General features: G+C 39.2%; 1 protein-coding gene across 5 annotated transcripts in view; it reads right to left on the reverse strand.

Annotated features, from left to right (window-relative positions):
* Positions 1-22,491, reverse strand: part of LOC116939054 (transmembrane protein 132E-like) — a 456,039-nt gene that overhangs the window by 10,321 nt on the left and 423,227 nt on the right. For all 5 annotated transcript variants that reach the window (XM_076061554.1, XM_076061566.1, XM_032946937.2 and 2 more), the window contains one exon: positions 5,074-5,265. In XM_076061554.1, the coding sequence (XP_075917669.1) occupies positions 5,074-5,265 (192 nt within the window). The remainder of the gene's footprint in view (positions 1-5,073; positions 5,266-22,491) is intronic.

Consider the following 22,491-nt stretch of genomic DNA (forward strand, 5'->3'; position numbering starts at 1 on the left):
TTATACTGTGCCTCATCTAACTGAATGCTGGCACATATGTCTTATTCAATTGGTTATTCACGAAACTGTTGCTTTTGTTTTATGAGGGAAAAGGTTTTCAGTAACATGTTTCTAGAGGTCAGCCATTAAAGTGTCAGTGCCCTGACAGCCAATTTACCATCTGCCTCATGGAGGGTAGAGACAATGTGTGTTAATGTCAACAACATAAACCATCATGCTTTGAATATTAAACACTGGGAAAGGATAAATATCACGTCAACATCTTTTATGATAAAGACATGACATTATTTTGACTATCACAGGATGTTCCTTTTTCAGTTGATTTTGAGACATTCACATGTGAATTAATACCTTAGATATTATATTTAAATTAAGCTTATAAAACGATCACCATTGCACATTTCAAACTGCACTTGAAATATTGTTGCCTTTAAAAGGTGATAAAATGTAAAAAACTAAATTGGAATACAAGCTCTGAAGGTTAGAATTCTTTAAAAAAAAGATGATGCAACAGTGAAATTATTCTCAACTGTAGCTCTCTTACTGTCCATGCATTTACTCTGTTATCAACTGCTATTTTGCAAATAACATTAAGTGTCCAGGTGCATCCATACATGACTGTGGATTTTTCCTCACCGGTCATTAAAGGATACATTGCACTCCCAAAGGAAGGCCATAATCTGTCCGCAATGCTGCTAAAGGGCAGCCAACTAAAAATCAATACTTCTAGTTTTGCTAAAAGTTCCACTTTGAAAAACATCATTTCAGCAATTACGTGATTATTAACTAGACGACAGTGGGGATGATGATGATGACTCTGACTATTATAGCCACATTCTTAGTGCTAGTTTATTGAGGGAGGCATTGAAATGGGCAGCAAGATTAACAGTGAATCGTGGAAGTCGAGTGCCAACTTTGCAACAGCTGCCTGATATAGTAGGAAAATAAATTTGAAAAGGCAATGATGAAACGTGGTTGTGCCAATGTTATTAACCATAATGACCTGTGGATATGCCCTGTGATCTGATTACGATTATAATCATGATGAGGAATGAAAAACGTTATTGCTGTGACCATTACTCTCACGAGGCACTGCTGCCATCACTGCTGTCGACACAAAGACTGATAATGATGATGCCACTTGTGGTCAACGTAACTGTCAATGCCATCAATAACTTATAATTATCATGATTACGATGGATGAAAATTATGATGGCATAGATCACTGCGACTATGGAATGGGTAGAAATAGATGCAACCCCATTGCACAGTGGTCCTCGCTGCCAATGACATAACTGCTAATGACAAAAATGATAAATATGATAATGACGGGCAATAATGATGATGATGATGATGGATGAATATTACGACGACTGTCATTGTCACCACTTGACCATCTACAGTGAGGGAAAAAAGTATTTGATCCCCTGCTGATTTTGTACGTTTGCCCACTGACAAAGAAATGATCAGTCTATAATTTTAATGGTAGGTTTATTTGAACAGTGAGAGACAGAATAACAACAAAAAAATCAGAAAAACGCATGTCAAAAATGTTATAAATTGATTTGCATTTTAATGAGGGAAATGAGTATTTGACCCCTCTGCAAAACATGACTTTACCGAAAGAACCAAAGAAGATGACTTAGTACTTGGTGGCAAAACCCTTGTTGACAATCACAGGGGTCAGACGTTTCTTGTAGTTGGCCACCAGGTTTGCACACATCTCAGGAGTGATTTTGTCCCACTCCTCTTTGCAGATCTTCTCCAAGTCATTAAGGTTTCGAGGCTGACGTTTGGCAACTCGAACCTTCAGCTCCCTCCACAGATTTTCTATGGGATTAAGGTCTGGAGACTGGCTAGGCCACTCCAGGACCTTAATGTACTTCTTCTTGAGCCACTCTTTTGTTGCCTTGGCCGTGTGTTTTGGGTCATTGTCATGCCGGAATACCCATCCACGACCCATTTTCAATGCCCTGGCTGAGGGAAGGAGGTTCTCACCCAAGATTTGACGGTACATGGCCCCGTCCATCGTCCCTTTGATGCGGTGAAGTTGTCCTGTCCCCTTAGCAGAAAAACACCCTCAAAGCATGTTTCCACCTCCATGTTTGACGGTGGGGATGGTGTTCTTGGGGTCACAGGCAGCATTCCTCCTCCTCCAAACACGACGAGTTGAGTTGATGCCAAAGAGCTCCATTTTTGTCTCATCTGACCACAACACTTTCACCCAGTTGTCCTCTGAATCATTCAGATGTTCACTGGCAAACTTCAAACGGGCATGTATATGTGCTTTCTTGAGCAAGGGGACCTTGCGGGCGCTGCAGGATTTCGGTCCTTCACGGCGTAGTGTGTTTCCAATTGTTTTCTTGGTGACTATGGTCCCAGCTGCGTTGAGATCATTGACAAGATCATCCCGTGTAGTTCTGGGCTGATTCCTCACCGTTCTCATGATCATTGCAAGTCCACGAGGTGAGATCTTGCATGGAGCCCCAAGCCGAGGGAGATTGACAGTTCTTTTGTGTTTCTTCCATTTGCGAACAATCGCACCAACTGTTGTCACCTTCTCACCAAGCTGCTTGGCAATGGTCTTGTAGCCCATTCCAGCCTTGTGTAGGTCTACAATCTTGTCCCTGACGTCCTTGGAGAGCTCTTTGGTCTTGGCCATGGTGGAGAGTTGGAATCTGATTGATTGATTGCTTCTGTGGACAGGTGCCTTTTATACAGGTAACAAGCTGAGATTAGGAGCGCTCCCTTTAAGAGTTTGCTCCTAATCTCAGCTCGTTACCTGTATAAAAGACCCCTGGGAGCCAGAAATCTCTCTGATTGAGAGGGGTCAAATACTTATTTCCCTCATTAAAATGCAAATCAATTTATAACATTTTTGACATGCGTTTATCTGGATTTTTTTGTTGTTATTCTGTCTCTCACTGTTCAAATAAATCTACCATTAAAATTATAGACTGATAATTTCTTTGTCAGTGGGCAAACGTACAAAATCAGCAGGGGATCAAATACTTTTTTCCCTTACTACATTGATCATATTTTAAAAGATCCATGTAGTAGCTGAATGTGGATACAATTAACGAATAAGATAAAGTATTTGCTGTAATTTTTTTAATATATAGTTAGCAAGAGTTATGCAGCTTAACCTTATGATAATCCGAGAGGATGTCCACTCGTGAGATGGAGCAATGAAATCAGCTTTTGATACTAGCGGGATTATTACATTGCAGGATCATGAGAGATTTTGGTGGCTTAGGGAGCCCTTTATCCAACAGTGGATTGACCATGGTTGATGATGATATATCTATAATTGGAGGTAATAGGTTGCCTATTACATTTTTTTCAAGCATTACAAAACGAAAATGCTTCTTGTCAACAAATGTATTTTCCAAAAATGATGTGCCCCGACCTCGAAAATTATCTCACGAAAAACAATATTTTGCTGATGAAATGCTATTTTAACTCTTGTCTTGCAAAATTGCAGTAAAAGGGTAATGTTTAATTGTCTGTACTACTTTTGCAAGTGTGAGAGTGAGCGTTGGAAAGCTAAAATCTCACGAAAACATTTCGAATTTTTTGTAAACTTAAAATGGTGACTTTAACATCATTTACATACATATCTGTATGTTTATTTGATCCGTTTGTAAAACAGTGTTTGGCATAAAATATATGTTTGTACCCAATGGAAATAGTGTGTGCAATTTTAAATGCTCATGCTTTTGTTTGAAAAGATAAGATGTTGAGACTTTCATGTGGGTGAATTGTGAGTAATTAACTGCTTACAGAGTTACATCACCGTAATAAAAGCACAAAACAAAGCTATTGCACACTACACTATTCAAGCAGGTTTAAACTACTCGTGAAAGTAAAATAAACAATTAGGATTCTCATTAAAAAACAAATAATTCTGCGCTATTGAAATATAATAATGGCAATGCATTATGTTTTATGTAACTTTAAGTGCCCATGTAACCAGGTGAAGTGCCATTGGCTGACTGAGGTTTTCGAAAGAATATGGATGAACGGTAAAGTCTGTCTCCACAAGGAACCACACACTTGTTCAATGGTTTACAGCTATAGTGCTTGGAGGAAGCAGTACCCATTGGATTTGCTTTGTTTTTGTGTTTTTTAGTTATAAAAAAGATACATTGATGTGCACCACTAAAATAAACATATATTTCAATAATTATCCCTTAATCAAATGTGAAGAGGGATAGATGTGCGAGCCAATGTGATTCTCAATGTGAGCTAATTCTGATTTCTTCTGTCACACCGCAACCAAAGCAGTTTCTATTTTTGTTATGTATGTATATAGAACTTCATTCACACCTTACCAAGCCAACGATGCTATAACACTACTATAAAAACACCACTATAATAATATCAGGAAGGAAATAAAGCCTGATGTAAAGTAGACAAGAACTGACATTACATACTAAATGACACCCTTCAAAAGACATTTACAATTAAAGGTTCTACATCATGGGACCTCCTTTGCCAGTACCAAAATATAAGAATAGGGTTTTCCCCTTTTTTCTGGCAACAAAACTGAAACCTTTTAAAGAATAAATTTCTCTATATATCATTGGAATGATTTCTACTTAAGAAGACTAATGTAAATTATGAATATAGTGGACCACTGTAAATCTTCAAAACATTTTCGCAGAGTACCATGCACGAAAACAAATATTCCGTGTTTTGTTAAAAAAAAATCGGCTCTACAACAATTCGGTGGACCACTTCCCATTGCCTTGTCTATCAACAACCACAGGTTGTGAACCACTGCATTTGATTGTATTTTGGCCTACTTTCCCACACTGGTCAGATGTCTTAGAATAAGTTTGAGTGCCTGCACTACTTTGCTTCACCACACGGGACTGGCACTTTGCTCACTGTGGTGGACAAGGGCTTAGGACTTGAATAAACTTGCACCATAGTTTAACCAACTGCTGCGCTGGGGAGAACGAACTGGCAACCTCTGGATTGCCAGTCGAGTGTGCTAACAATTATACCACAACAACATCCCGACGTGAAAAACCACTTACAACATTCCGATAGCTTATATGCTCTCACCTGCTTGGGTGTATGAAGGACATGCTGGGTGTAGGTGAACGCACTGACAATGTTGGCCTGGTATAGGCTGGGCTGCAGGCTCAGAGAGATCCCTGACACAAGCATGACGTGCAGGCGGCTTATGGTGACTTTGTCTTCACCCACTCGCACCGCTTCTTCTCCAAGAACCGCACTGGACACCGGGGACACCACCTGGACAACACAACGGGGTGGGACCAAATATGTCTCATCTTATCAACTGTTGGTGGACACTGACAAGATGACTTGTGTGCTGTGTGTTTTTGCATGCAATCGTGGTGGCCCGTGGAGAGGGATTTATTGGAATGGTGACCGTAACTTCAAGTAAGTGAGCACTATTTCACGTGAGGTCATTGAGTTGTTATAGCAGTGTGGAAGTGAAACATGAAGGACTGAGACTGCTGAAGTGTTCACAACATGTTTCAGTTAACAATAATCAGGTGCAAGGTAGCTGAGTTGCTCAATTGAAAAGTGAGAATCAGGGCAAAGTATAGAAGTAAAGATGGGAAACTCAATAAACACATTGGCATGTACCTGTTTGTAAAACAAAGTCAAATGAGTCATATATAAATCTATGTTGACAATCCGTGGGAGTTCAAGGTTAGTTAGAAACACCCACCAAAATGTTGGCATCAACACTTTTGAGGTGAAAACATTTGTATCTGGCAGAGTGAAATAGACAAAACACAACTTGTTGCACACGGTCGCCAAGGAATCTGCGTGAGATACAAATATGCTTGATGTTCTCAATGTACTGACCTATGAAATACAGTCATTGCAACATTGCACTGCTGGGCACTGATGCCTCGTTTCATGTAAACATTGAGCAGTTTAGTGAGTTCACAATTGCAGGAGAAAAAATTATGCTTGGTTCATTGGTGAGCACTTTTGAAATGTACCCCAAGGCATTGCTAACACCAAGTGGTGCATTAGCTGGCCAATGAATCATACAATATACTACAGTAAAAATGTGGTGTTAATAGTAAGAGCTCCAAATTACAAGGGTGGTTTGTACCAATCATGATTCATTCTGTGAATTAATACCATTAGTGGTGTAGGGGGAACAATATATATTTATAACATGTTACCTATTACATTGCAAACAGCTCCAGTTCTGATTTAATGACAGTATGTGCCATTTGATCAATCGCAGAATGCAAGAGCGTGCAACGATGCACAATCTCATGACGCTTGTATTAATACCAGTGTAACAAGTTGGAAACTACAATCCATCAAGGCATCCTCCGAATGCGCACAAAAAGACACGTGCAAGCACACAGGAACTAGAAGTGTTACAAGTCAGCAACGGTTTCCTTCGTGATGAATAAAGGCACTGCACGCACTACTAAACACTTCTCATGCCACACATGTCAGGTGCGTGTGCAGAAGCATAATTCCACGAGCAAGGTTCCAAGGCACATGCATTAATTCTATTAATAAGCGGTTTAATGTTAACATTCAAAATATATAATTTCCAAACTATTTCAGTTGCCAATCTTATTCCAAACTTCTCCAGATTCCAAGCAGTGACAATGATAAGCTATGTTGCAAGTTTTGTCATAATTTGTTTCTGAATCTTGCAGTTTTTTTTTATATGTGAAGGGTTGTCGCATGCAGGGACATTTGTCAGGTGGCAATAAGTGGCATATTGGCTCCCTAAAAATATAATTTGTTCGAATATTTTTTGCCACATTTAGCTACATAGTTAAATTACAAAAGAAATACATTTTCTTGAGACAGAAAATCATACGAAAAAGTACATTTACATCATGTCATCCGGCTGGGAGAATCATTAATGTAGGATGACTGCAATGAAAATTTCATCTTGTTTCTCCCCTAGGGGAAGTTACAAATATTGGTCTCATGGAGATATATATCTCTATCGCCGTTTACGCTGCAACCAGAAGCCCCAAGCCCAAAATTTTAGGATGAAATTGAAGCTGTGAGGGATATTTAACACCAGATAAAATCAAAACAAATGTAGTTCATCTAGAGAAAACATTTTAAAAAGGTCTATAGTTAAAAATATATGGTAGTGACCATTAATAAACTAATACAGAAATATGTGTGAATGTATCCAATGAATCAGTTAATAACAAAAGCATGTGCCCTTGAACGCGGTGCAATACAATGTAGACAGGGTGCACACATGCCAAGCTTATGTAGCTATGATTGCTGTCATTACTGGAGTGTACCTAGATCACATTATCACTGCAGACGATCAACAAAGAATGAAAGCTCACTGGAATATTATGGGACGACGTTATCCAACTGTGTTGCTCAATATGCTGTCTAGCACGGAAAGTACTAAGGCCTAATCGGTGGAATGAAGTAAAAAATGCTCAACACAAGTATCATTATCAGATGGCTTTAAATCAAGATTATACTTGAATCTCATTCGTACTGTTTGTTCACCGCTCGCTGTCTTCCAGCAGAGTTGTACATCTTTTCCAGTGAAGGCTTTCACAGCCGGAAACAGGAAAGCTCCATATTGTTCATGTATCCGATTGCTTGGCTGGCATATTCTGGATGTGTCTAACAGCTTGCCCACAGTACGATCATGGATCCTCAACTCGGAGTGTCAACAGACGACTTGAATTGGCTGAAGGGTTTAGCCAACGGCGTGCAGTGACGTGCTTTATACATTGTGTACACGTTATGGATGACTTTCAACGTATAGAAAAACATACAATGAAAGTCGGTCAAAGGACATCCTTCCCTGTACCATGTATATTCATACACATAACTCTTACTTCCTGTCGTGAATAGTGATGTGCAGTACAGGGAAATAAACGAGGGTTTTCTTAAAGGGTTGTGAATATGTAAAAGTGGTTTTGGCAGGACCCTATTGGTAGGCTCCGAAGCGAATTCGTAATAGTGTATTGGACGTGAGAAGGATGTTAACACACATAGGTTTGACACGCTATATGATCCTTATGGCGGTACCCCGGGGTACAAAATAATACAAAATGGCTGAGGCAATTAAATATTTTATTTCTGGGACACTATTTTTTCCAAAGGTTTACTTAACTCTGCGACTGGGGTACCAATCAATCTGAAATCAGTGTTACTCCGCGATGTCGAAACACAGTGAGGACGATTGCGCCGAAACCCTGAACGCTCGTCGAGATGAGTCGATTGCCGCATCACCGACCATCACCACAGACTAAAAATGACTGCATCACGGACATTATGTGAGAGCTGGGGTACTATGGTACCCGGGGGTACCGCCCTAAGGTTCATATAAGTATCTGAGCATATAATGCGAGCTGTAAGATTGTGGAGAACGAGTTCTTGACCAATATGAATTATTTTATCAATTTATTATTTTATTCTCATTCTACGTGACTTTACCGAAAGAACCAAAGAAGAAAATATGAATTGTGTCTGGAGATTTGCTGGCATAGTCGAGCAAATCGCCAGTGAGAGCTGCAGCGTGTGGGTCTGAAGTGGGGAATTCTAAATAAGTGTTGCAAACTGTCCCTATTTCAGGACAAGGGGTCAATGCTTATGTACATTTTCAAATAATAGCCTGAGAGAATTCAATAGGATACATAAGCGGGTTTCAAGAGAGCTTCAGGGACATGGGATTATGGTGCAGAATAATTAGGAAAGTGACTGTGAGTTAGTATTAATAAGTTTAAAGCTTCAGGATGAAGTATTTGATGTTCCGTGAACAATTTGGAGTGATGTATATAGGCCGTACATACGTTTTTTTTTTTCATTTCATCGCTCATTTATTGTCTCACGAAGCTGTTATAGAATAGGTTTCGTGTCGCTCGGGGGAACGCTGTAGAATACCACTGTGTCCGGCCTTTGTAAACTATGAAAAAGCATTCGACTGAGTAGAAATTGATGCAGCCATCTAAGCTCATGAAAAACCAAGCCATAAATTAAAAAAAAATCAGAAATTTTTTAAATAAATTACAAACAGATTTATGACACTGAGATTACATAATGAAAGTACCAAGATACAATTTAACAGGGGAATCAGACTAGGTGAAATTTCTTTGCCCGTTATTCACGCAACATTAGAAGATATTTTCTTGGCTTACTGGATTGGATTAAGGCGTTAATATTAATGGAAAAAAACATTAACTATCTCAGATTTTTTTACCCACTCCCGTGCAGTGCGAAGTGGTTGTTACCCGTAACAGCCTATCAAAAGGCTGCTTAACCCAGCCCTCCCACCCATCCACGCCCCCTTACTGACTCTTCCCCCCTCCCTTAACCTGTATATAATCCCGGTTGTCTCTGAATTGTGCTCCTGACACAGATATTCTGCGTTGACTTTTCCACCTGAAGACGGAAGCTTGTGTTGCCTCCGAAACGTCGTGATTTAATTATTTTATTTTATTTTGTCTTATTTTATCTACGTGACTTTACCGAATAAAACCAAAGAGTATATCTCAGATTTGCTGAAAACACAAACATGATAATGCCCAATGGAAATGAAGAGTAGGATATGTTAGAAGAACATAATAAAGCAGGCTGAAAAGTCAGGCAGCAATGGTCAGTAATGAGTGTGGCTGACCATTGAAGTGTAATTGATGGGTAGTCTGTGGGTTTGCCAAGATTAATCACCTTTGTTGAGATGGCTAAAGGTGTGTGAGCGAAGTGAAGTACAGTTGAGTATTTGATCACCAGTGTGGGTTGACAACTGGGTTTTGTTTGGTCATAGCCTTGAGCAACTTTTGACTGTGATGGTTAACTGCAGAGTTCCAAGCTTGTTCAGTTGAAAATACAGCACTAATCCAGTCAGTGGCTACTACCCGGCTTGTATGTAAGTACGTAAGTGCATTTACTATGTCACTTTGTGATCATAATGAATAGTCTATGCCTGTTCTGTCTCAGAGGTGTGCTTTGCTTTATGCCTGTGGTGCACCAGGAGCTGTTGGCCAAGCGGTGATGGTGAGGTTTAATTGGTAACTTCATACATTTGCAGTGCATTTGTGATTAGAATCTGGTGTGCACCCAACAAAGAATAAGGTTGCCAACTTGTGAACTGTCAAGTGTGACAATTACAGCTTGGATTGAACCTATAATGTTCACTGCTCTAAGGTTAATTGCCAGGGATAATAAGTACTAGAGACCTGAGTCTTATGCAATGGACACATTGAGAGTCGTGTTGTTTTCCTCATTCAAGGGGTGAGTGTGAGGGCCCAGGTGGGGGTTCAGTGAAGAGGCTGCTAAAAACATCGCTATGAACAGGGCAAGGGACAGCGCGATTATCTAATGGAGTGAGCACCGAAAAATCGGTGCACTTGGCGAGGCGTCTTCCCTATATTCTGGCTTGCGGATTCGGGACGGTTCATTCATCACATTTATAGTGAGTTAGAAGATTCCCACAGTCTTGTCACGAGCCTGAGGTTGGAGGAACCAACTATGCCTATTCCTCCTCAGTGGTGGATCCAGAGGGGGATATGGGGGCTGATCGATATTTTTTATTTAATTCACTCAGCATTTCAAGACCTCCCTTCTCCCAACATGGGAAGTGTCTAGATCCGCCTCCATTCCACCATCTTGGTTCTGAGATCACATAAGTGTGTCCCTGGATTTGGACTGATTCATAGTTGAGTCTATCTGCTGAAACAGCTGTGAAGTTTGCCATTTCTCCTACCTTCTGACACCCAGTGTTGCTACATATTTTTTTAAGGGAAGGCAGCAGCTCAGGTTTACTTTTCTAGAAGACAGTACATATTTTGTATATTCTCATCTCGTACATAATTCTGCATCATTAAGTGTGCTTTTGCCTAGTTCACACTGAGACACTCACACTATTGGCATTTTTGTTTTCATATGTAATTTTGCATGTTTGGTTTTGTATTCCCTTGACATTTTAATGTTTATTTTAAATTTATATGGTGCGAATTGCCACAGTTGTCAACCACATACGCAGATATTTCTTGACTGCAGGCCAAACCTAAATACTTTTCAGTGTCATCAATCTCTGCTGGCTGAAAACTCGAGTAGATGCAGTTCTTTAATTTCTCTCTCCACAATAAAAAAAAAATGTACAAGTTACACGTATCTATACTCCTATTACCAACAATTAAATCTCCCATTGTGGTTTTTTGTATGTCTTTCAACATTTTGTATACTCCTCCATCTCTATGGTTTGTTTTTGGGACAAATATATTTTAGAACTGAGAAAATCAATCTGCAGTGCTTTTATTCCTTAAACTTGGTATTTGATTTTCAGAGACTCTAAGAATCCCACTCCATAATTGCTGACAACTGTCCTTCTGTGGCAGTATAGGTAGCCATGTTATATTTATGGAATTGTCCCATTTTCTCCCACCTCACTGAATCCAAATATATCCAAAAATATGTTGCATGTCCCAAATTGTACAACTATTCTTAACACTCAGTTTTAATACAAGAAAACAAAAGCCTGCACAACCTGTGTACACAAACTATTTGTCACTGCAACTTGCCTAAGTCACACCAGAACATAGGAATAGGTTTTACCCTTTTAACTGGCACAAAAACTGACACCTTTATTCAAGGCATCATGTTTGCAAAAACCACAACACAAGCAGTCAGAATGTTTGCATTCTGACTGCTTGTGTTGTGGTTTTTGCAAACATGATGCCTTGAATAAAGGTGTCAGTTTTTGTGCCAGTTAAAAGGGTAAAACCTATTCCTATATCTTGTTTCTGGCAAAGGAGGTCTCATAACACACCAGAACATGTTTAGGATTATAAAGATTGAGTCAAACCCAAAACATATTTCTAAAGAACTTCCTAAGAGAAGTGGGAGAAACATCCTAAGATGTCATGATTGACTGCCTTATTTACTTGCTGTGTTTTCCTATTAGTTTCGGCACACGCACAGTGTTAGAATTCTCCACTGTTATCAAAATTCCCACAGCCTCAGAAAAGACACTCATGTTCCGCTCCCCATCACCTGAATGAAAGGGGGGGGGGGGGGGGGAGAAGACACTGGAAATGCACAAATGTGCAGCCAGGCAGAAGTGCCGAGCCGGCTGAGCCTTCATTTGCCTCGCGCACGTCAAACGGATGCCTAGAAGGACCGAATCCTCCATCCTGCTGGTCTTCCATTAGCCGTGCTCACATGAAACAGCTGCGGTGAAGGCTCAACCACCTTCACTGCCTTAAATATATCAGATACCCTCATATAAAATGGCAGCTCGTGAGGGAGGATAAAGAATTGTATGGCAAGATGGAGCTAGAGGGGCAGCTCAATGGTCAGCAGGGCTACGCCTCATCCTTTTTGTGTTTAGTTTGTTGTCCTTCCACTGCACCTCCAAAAGAAGTTCATCATACATACAAGAGCAATTTCTCTCAGCTACTTATGCCTACATGCAGAGAGAAATTGATAGATATTTTGCTTGCACCTACCTATCCATCACCATTGTTCCCTTGGTTAGAACGATAAGTCAAAATTCAGATTTTAAGGAGTGCCAAGGTACAGTAGCTAGCTCCATGATGAGCAATTGTGATGCAAGAGGAGGACATCCAGATCTGTGTGCCATGTGTGGATGCGGTTATGGATTCAAAGGTGTTATTTGAACATCTGGCAAACCAGGAGATTTTTTTTTCTAGAAGCAATCAGACCATATTCACAGGGCAATCGAGTTAACAATAACTACAGCAGTGGTGGTCACCCAGATGGCGGCCAATATGGGATGGTCATTGACCAACCCGTGATCTACTTAGCCTCACTGGTGAAGTAGACCATGGTAGACATTGTGAATCCCCTGTTGGTGCCTCAACATATTCTGCCGAAAGATGATATAATGTCTCACGGCCAAATTTTGTGCCCAGAAATAAATTGTTTTAATTCGATGACATGGAAATTGAATTCCAGACATTTAGAGGTTTAGGCTTGTCACATCCATTTGTGGAATTACTAAAATTCCCATAGGAAGTCAACATCCATGGTATACAAATGCCACTCTAATACATTATACATATATATGCTTGTGAAAGAGGGAGTGGAACAACAAAGTTGTGATCTACTTGATATAGTAAATCACCTTGACAATAATTTTTACGTGACAATCGGTCTGTTTTTGTCACCATTTTGTTCAGGAACGTGATTTCATTTTTGCGAATATGATATCACGATTGCGACCGGAACAACACTCACTGATTTGAATTCATGCTTACTGAGTTTCCACCTCACCCTCTCTGTCCGCGGGGACCTAGAGTATTATCATCGTGGCTCATGCTTGAAAGACGTTCCACACCCCTCATTTTACACAGTGAGAGTTGCACTATCCGATACACGATATTGTCCGATTGTTTGTCGATTGAAAGTTAAAATCAACATTTTCAATTCTCTCAGCCTAAGTAGTCGAAAACAAAACATTTACGTGATGTGTGTTTTTTTTATGCAGTCATTGGTGGTCAGACTGAGGGCATGAACTCAAGACACTTAAGAACCCAGTTTAGTCACAGACAGCTAACACCAAGATTCGAGCCCAGGATCTCAGAGGTACCACCTCAGCACTAGGACCCAAACCACAAACAGGATTTAATATATACTAACAGTAATGTATGTTGCAATTTTTTCGCACTATACATAACCAACGATGCTAATCGGAAGTGCGGGGAAGGACAATAAACTAGTATTTCGATTTAAAGCTTTCGTGACTGCAAGGATTCATCTTCTTTGGTTCTTTCGGTAAAGTCACGTGTTGTGGCCGAAACGTCGTGAGAATTTTATTGTGTTATTTTATTTTATCAATTTATTATTTTATTCTCATTCTACGTGACTTTACCGAAAGAACCAAAGAAGAAAAAAACTAGTATTTGTCAGAACAGTATTTGCATGCATTTGTGTTTACTGTATTATACAGCCATTTGCACACTAAATATATATATACCTGGCGACATGAGTTTGATTCCTAGCAACACGATTAACATCAGTGGCAAATGATATGCACAAGTCCTCGGCTTACCCCCTTCACCAACCTGTTCTGATCAGAATGGTGAAGTAACATCAAACGACCCTCAAGACCAATAAATTGTGTGGGACGGCCTTCATCCAGCAGTGGATTTACAAAAAGCTGTATGTTATTATGTATATATTTATTACTGATGCTTTACCAAGTAAGAACTATACATTGTCTGGCAATTATTATCTATGTTCTTTCGTACCTATATGTAGCCAATCGTGCTAATTGGACGGAGGTGATTATACATTCTAAAACCAAATTGTATTGGAATAAAATGTTTACAATGACAACTCATGAGCTAGCCAGTAGAAGACCCAAAATGCTAATGCACAATGCATAACTGTAATGCAAATACGTTCAATTGCAATAATATTTCATTGTATTCAATGTGCAACATTACAATTTGTATTAAACATATTACTTTCAGTAATAAAAGTATTGAAATAGATTACCAACTTCTTGACTGTAAGCAAAATTCCAAGCTAATTAAAATGAATAATATGAATAGTGGCTAGTGTTTGCACAATAAGCATATTTAGTTTAAGGTCTATTTATGAAATAAATGTCAGTACTTTTCTCTTTCCCTGCATCATTTAAATTCCAGCTATGCATAAATGCTGAGATGGCGACTTTAACTGTTAGCTTTAATGACTTGGCAGATAAGGCAAATGGTCATGAAAACGCAGCACCCAGAAGAATTGCCAGGGAGACAAACTGTTGTTTAAAAAAAGAAATCGACAAGTTGATTGATGTAAGCCTGGTTTTGTACACGAAATATGCTGCTTTCTTTCCTCTCCCATGTACAATAAATCTCATAATATATTGTGTAAAAGTGTTTCCATTTTGTGGGACTTATAATATTCCAATTCACTGAAGCTTGCAAGAAATTGTTCATGCACTCAGTAAATTTTAAACATTTGAAAAGCCACTTTCTTATAGTCTCGCCTTCATAAATTGTATAGTGCCAGCCAATGAGGCTAAAGGCTATAAAATATGAAAAGAGTACTTTGGTAAAAGTAGTGAGATCTCATTCTTTTCTGACAATTGCTTTGATAGCTGCATTTGCCAGTAGTAAATCTTTATTGCTGTTAAGTTTAATATATATTTCCTCAAACAGACGTGTATGTATACATGTTGAAATTATTTCGCACTGTACAGCCAACAGTGCTAATTCGAGGAGTGGGGGAAGGACAACAAACACAAAAAGCAGTTTTAAAGAAATCCGTTTTCAAACAAGACTTCATGCTTCTTCATGGCATTCTGATGGAGAAAAATAATGTAGGGGGTGATTCAAATTAGCCCTTTAACTGAGGCCCCTGTCAGGTTGGGTGGGAAGTAAATGGTTTGTGACCTCTTTCAGTAACCAGCAGTGGTGTCATCGATCATTTCTCATTGCGTAGGACATTTGTTCTAAATCCTCCGGTGCACAGGGCTGTTGAAGATGAAAGTTACATGAGTGGTGAGGGTAGATACTTTAAATGTAGCTGAACGTCTTCAAAATGTTCCGTCAGTTTCAGCTGAGCATTGTGGGCAAGTTTTAAGCTCTCACAAGCCAAGCAGAAAAATGCGAACATCCGATGAGTCGACCCGAGACAGAAGCACACAGCGGGAGTTATGCTGACATAGCGGGATGTAACAGGAGTTGCCTTGACACAGCAGGGCATATCGCCGAGTCATGCCAACACAGTGCAAGTCATCCTGACATAGCAGAACACAGCGAGTCATCCAGGCACAGCTAATCAACCAACACTAATAATTATCATCTACATCCATCCATCATCACCACCATCATCATCAACATCACGGCCCCCGCATCAACAGATAAGAAACATCATGAACATAAAAATGGTCACGTGTTTTTGATTAAATATACATATCCCTCCACGAGGAACCACATGTGATTCACGGGTACTCCCCAGGCAATGTGTGGGTATTCCATAGCCACGGATAATCGGAGGGATTTTTTTTCCCGACACTTCCAAAGTGGCTTCATATTATTCATGATAATAGGAAGGATTGTCTGACATTTAAAGGATGACTTCCTATAATATAAGCCATCACGTGGATGAGAGGTAAACCGTAGCGCACATATAATAGGACAGTGCACAGGTGATAATAAGCACAGACAGCTGAAAATCATCTTGGTTTTTACAGTAGGGAAATACAATAGAAGAAGTAGGCGGAACCCCCCTGCACAATTCGTGAGCTAAGAGATTCTCACAAGTTGGGGAGAGAAAAGATCACTTTCGCACGTAGGCTTTTTAACGACCAATATTATCCATAATATACTTTTTTGGGTTAGATTGCATAAATATAAATGTATCGTTAACATGCTACCACCCGACACAGCCGAATAGTGAGGTTTGTCACGTAAACAAAACATGCAAATTTGTTACAAGTTCAGCACACCGGTGTGTTGGAGAGTAAACCCACAAAATTTACCATTCAAGTACGACGTTTCGGCGGTAATTACAACCAGCCTCATCAGGTGACAACCACATTTGTGGAGAAATCCTCCTGTTTCGTTTTTAAATATATAAAAGTTCATGTCTAAAAATTAAGTGTTGCCTCCGAATCAGACACTGCAAAGGTCATTAGATGCTCTACTTACAGGGTTTTTATAATTTTGCACAAACATTTCAAGGCTCATTGCTCGTAGCCAAAGCACCCTGCACATACTTTTCACTTTCATGCTTAGGTTTTGCTACGGGTATTCACTTAAAACAGAATTCATATATCAACCGTGTCAATTATTAAAAGTTGAAGAGTTCTGCATTTTATTATTATTCAGGCTATATATCTCTTGCAAATGAGCTCTTAAGCAAATTATAATGGATTTTGTTCTGCTTGATTACACTGGACATGACATTTGAAGGTAGCTAATGCCATCCCTGTGTGGCAATTTAAACAATGGTGCAGGTTTCTTAAATCTCATCACATCGGTCCAACCATCAGTATAAATGGGTACATCACAGTCGATCGGTAGGTCATGTGTGGTGGGAGAAAGTGTGGGTACTTAACCATCTTCAAAAACGTCTGGTCTGCATGGAAGATTAGACCAAATACCCTTGAAAGGGTCTCTGCATAGCTCCCTCTAGCAGAGACCATTCCACCAGTAATTGTGTGGGAAATCATTGCAGAGATATACCTTTACCTATTTTAATTAAAACAGCTTTGGTTATACCAGGATTTTGTACTGTTCACACGCATAAACCCATTGTATTGTAGAACTGCTGAGATATATTGAGTGTGAGAAACCAAGTTGGTCATTGGGATGCTGCACAATGTATGAATTACAGACCAATCAGTGACCAAGCTAGTGAGTTAGCAGAAAGGCAGACGAGTATACGTGAGAAAATTACCAATGGCTCAATCAGCATTACTTCCAGGATCACACTTATATTAGCTTCTAGCTTCTTATGTTTTGGAACTATTAATATATATTTTTACCAGGTAAGGCCAAATGAGCTATATAGTACAGCTCTTTTTCAGAAGTGACCTGGCCACAAATAATAGCTCAACAAAAGTGCCACATCATGTAGAAATGTATAGCATCCAAATACTCTAAATACACTTGATAAAAGTAAACAGTCCTGGTTATTCATTTACCACTTGTCATTATTAAGTCTTTTATTTATGGATTTATACCATATTCAAATTCACTTGGTTTTAAATGAGTTTTCTGAAAATGGATTTGCACTTGTCTACATACACCAATATTAACACACCGAAGTACGTACAATATTTATAAAATGTTACTCAAGTGCATTTCCTGTATGTAGATTAACCAGTTGCGAATACTGAGTGACAATATATCAAAAAGGTAAAGGCGCAGGGCTGCAAGTGACCTGCCGATCCACTGTGGTGTAATGATAACACGAGACGGAGCTCTAGAGCCCCTCGAAGAAAGTATTTGTTTTGCCTATCCTTCCACAATTAGCAGATATCTTGGAAGAGTTACAAATGCCCACACTATAACTCTACCGCAAGTGACCTATCGATCCACTGCGGTGTACTCATAATGCTTTTTGGATGGATCACGACATTCAAGAAACGTTCTCACAGTTCCAACTGGCGTCCCGGGAGACCGAGCTGCCGATTTTTGGTTGGGATTACGGGAGGAATGTGCTCACCATTGCACCGCAGTGACGACCCCTCAGTGTGCGATGGGACAATAGCGCTTGTCCCTTTAAAATAGATGGTTTCAGAAAAGTTCCACACAAGAGGCGATGTTATCTTTGGCCCAGCTGAATTCGACCCCCAGCGAGAGTACTGCACCCAGCAACACAATGACCACGAAATGCGATTTCATCCCCCAACAAAAACAATTCAAGATAACTGAACCTTAAGCGGCTGGTTGAGAATCCCACGGCGAAGTGAGTCCAAGTGGATGAACACGAAGAGTGAAAAATGATACTGATGGCAGTACTGTTGTTTGCTGTTTTAGCACCGTATTGTTCTGTCTGGTTTGTACTCGTTTGCTCCCGTCCCCCGGATGTCCCTTGGAAGAGAGACTCAAAGTCTCAATGGGTTTAAATAAAGATTTGTCTGTCTGTTTACACAGGCGCATGCCTGTCAGGTGATGTACACAAAGGAAACTATATATAAATACTGTTTATTTGAACAAAACAATTGTTTTGTTTGAACAAAACAATTGTTTTGTTTGAACAAAACAATTGTTTTGTTCAAATATGTTAACAAAACGTACCTACGTCCATTGTCATTTGCCTTTTGCAAGTGCTAAGATGGCCTTTTTATATACTCCAGTCCACCTGCCCTGGCTATGCAACAGTGACATCCCAACACGATGTGTCTGTGTTAATTACAGTACGCTTGTGACATCGGCTGAAATAACAGCTGTCGGTAAAGCCTCGTGTATCGAAGCCTTTCAAGGCCCACAGACTAAAATGTCAAGGATACCACACGCGCACTGACTCTGCATGCTAAATGGCTATGGAGAGATGAGAAGCTATCACTGGACATAGCAGCTGAATCAATAATTAGAGTCTTTCAGTTTCAGTTATATTTTTTTTGGTATAGCCCTGTGAGCCATTCGGCTCTTGAATCGGGTGCAACCACAACAAACAAAAGAACACGAACAAGAAAACATCTTAAAGTAACTATGTGACTGTGCAAACAGAAAATCCATGAAAAAAACAGCAAAATATTCCTGAAAAAGGCACCGTACACCAACGCTGTGTGCAAAAAAATCCCAGTGGGATGCAAGTCAAACAACAACCACAAGAAAACTTAGATTAAGGTCATCAGTCTAACTCCGTACTACAACAAAACAAACATGTCCAAACCAATAAACTTTTTCGAAATCACCAAAAAATAAAGCCATAATTGCAACGTAGAATAGAAAGGATATAAGCTCATACTGTTCAGTCAAACTTTTGCTTTCAGAGATGTTCCAGCAATACAATGTCAGAAGTTTAAAAATGAGTACTATATCGAATGTACTGCAAGACCGTATTTTATGGAAAAAAAGTTATTTACCCCAACGCTGAAACCACACACAGACAACACGATAACAGTTACTCCTTACATGATTTGATCTGACAAGATGGCCATGTTTTAAATATTTTTTTTATTTTAAAAAATCTATCAAGACATGGATATAAAAAAGCTACTCCAACGTTGACAAATACATTCCAGTATCACTAGATGCAAAGGTACAATTTAATGTTAAGAGTGTTATGCGATTTTAAGGAGCGGTGGCGTGGTGCTTGGCGCACCATCCTATGAACATAGCTTTGTTCAATTTAGTGCCTGGCCATAGCTAATATTTGTGGAGAGCGATATTTGAATCAATCCCGAGTCTCCCATTCACCAACCCACACTGACGAGCATGGTTAAGTATGGTCAAACAAACTCTACAGCCATCAGAAGGCCGTAATCCAATGGATGGAGACATATGTACGTATTTATTAATGAATAATCAAACATCGTTAAACTAATTATCATAATTATTGATTTTACAGAAAGAATAACATATATGGTGAATTATAACCTTAATTATCAGATCATCATGATCATCATCATCAATGCTGTGAGTATGTGTAACACAAGAATGAACCAGACCAATCAAGGCATGCATGGGACCAGCTCAAGAGGCCCAGGTGCATGATGGATGCTGAGTGAGGTAAATGATGATAACACTGAGTGCCGGACATCTCAAACTGAACTAAACAATTTTTTTTTGTTTACCAGATAAGGCTAGAGAGCAACTTTTCAGAAGTGACCTAGCCACAAATGATAGCCCAATGAAGTGGCGTATCATGTGGAAATTTATGGCAGCAAAAATATTCTTAACGCATGTTTCTCAATGTGGACGGAAAAACCGGTGGACCCAGAGAAAGATCCACACGAGCACAAGGAGAATATGCAGACACCAAAAATGTAGGTGTCAGGGTTGGGGTCGAATCCATGTGTACCATGGGAGGTAGTTAACATCTCGCCACCACGGCACCCTCAAAAACACGAGGGTCATCTCAAAGGCACGAAAACAGGGAACAACACAATGACCAGCTCTTATTATAGGAAACGGTACAAGTAGTGCTCACGACCATGGAAATCAAGAACAAAAGAAGACATGTATGAATGTTGAACTTCTTTCGCACATTACATAGCCAACCAGGCTAATCAGAGGTGTGGGGAAAGGACAAACTAAACACAAAAAACTGTTTTAAAGAAATTCGTTTTCAATCTAGATTTAAAAGTACATAGCTCCAGTGGCTTCATAATATCGGCAGGAAGAGTGTTTTAAACTTTTTTTAAAATAAATTGAAAATAGTAATGAGTACTCACCTAGTTGAAAACAAATAAAATAATGAATGATTAATAAATTTTGTATTCAATTAATTTAATAATCATGGTCAATGGAAATAATTATGAAAATACATCACACACAAAGAAAATCCACAGAAAAAAACTCAATATTCTTTACATAAAGCAGAAGGAATGTTTTTTTCTTCCACGTGTAATATGAAAATAGCTTGCAAACGAAAGAGTTAAAATTCGAGAATTTCATCAATGTCGAATTTCTAAGTCCACCAGTTCACGGTGACTAGAAAAATAAATGAGTCATTCCGCTACATCAGTATGGATTAAATTCTGACATCTATAATTGCTTGCTAATTTCCATTCATTCCTGACACTTCCAATACAGTGGAAATAACTGTTTGAGCAAGAGCTGTATGGCCATCTTCCCAATGACAGCCCACTGAATGGTCATCAATCAACCATTTCAATAACTCACAATGCCCTAACTGCCCTAAAGGAATACAGGGACAACATTATCACTGTGAAAAAGACTTAAAGAAATGATTTTCCTATATTCTGAGATCGTAAGCCAGCATTTTGCTGCAAGACAACCATTAATGAATGTAAAATTAAGCGATATTTTTTCTTCGTTCCAAAATATCCAGTAATGTATATTAAGTAAGACAAGTATTAAAAAAAAACGCAATAAAATGTGCAGCATTTATAGATCCTTTTATATTTGACATTTCACATTGAACAGTGCCAGGTCCTTTTTTTATTTTAAGCTGGTGATCTGCTGATGGTGCACCACAAAGTGTATTAATACGGCGTTGCTGACATTTGAAAACAATAAACGTTATCAGATGTATCTTCTGCATCACTTAAACAATGCATTATCTTTAAGTATTTGAGACTAAATAATTCCTCTCCACCTGAAGACAAAGTAAAGCACAACGTTTGATTTGTATTGATTTGCAACAAAAAGTATTTCTCAGTTCTAAATTCCATGGCAGAATCCGGTATAAATTCTTGATTTTTCCTATTTACAAGCTGCAACAAAACGCCATGCACCATGTAAGAACATACAGTAGTTACGCACAACCGTGTTCCGTATTGAGGAATAACATAGACTGGTATAATTTACAGCCGTTTATCAATCCATTGTAAGGAAATGGCATCCCCATGCCTTGCCAGTCATTGTTGTTTAATCACAGTTCACGATGCTGGTCAGTATAGGTTGCTGAAGGGAAGAGCAGCTCCAGGACTGATTTAAATATTATTTGCCGCTGATGTTAGCCATGGCCAGCACCTGTAAGGGTCTACCTTATGGAAATATGTTCAGGGTTTTTTTTAGCTAAACAACCAACCAAGTGAATAACGTTGAGCCTTGCAGACCAATGCGATCCAAAATCTGGAAAAATACAACTGAAGTGTAAAATTAAATTCTGCGCAGTTTTATTTTCTCATGGCTGCCAATGGTGACGATTCTCTGGAGACTGCTTTGTTGGCTGAATACTCTGCGGCGAGAAGTAGACAACTGAACCACCTCACTATGATGACACATTATAAGCCACTATTTAATGATGTAATTATTATATCACAAAACAATTTAATAGCACAATACGACACATTAAAGGCAGGAACTATTTGACTATTCAAGTTACTAAAAATATATCAATGACCCTTTAATATCTTATAATTATAGAAGT

The sequence above is a fragment of the Petromyzon marinus genome, chromosome 5 (genome assembly GCF_048934315.1).
Source record: "Petromyzon marinus isolate PM22_M1 ecotype Great Lakes invasive population chromosome 5, UKy_Petmar_22M1.pri1.0, whole genome shotgun sequence".
In the NCBI taxonomy this organism is placed as follows: domain Eukaryota; kingdom Metazoa; phylum Chordata; class Hyperoartia; order Petromyzontiformes; family Petromyzontidae; genus Petromyzon; species Petromyzon marinus.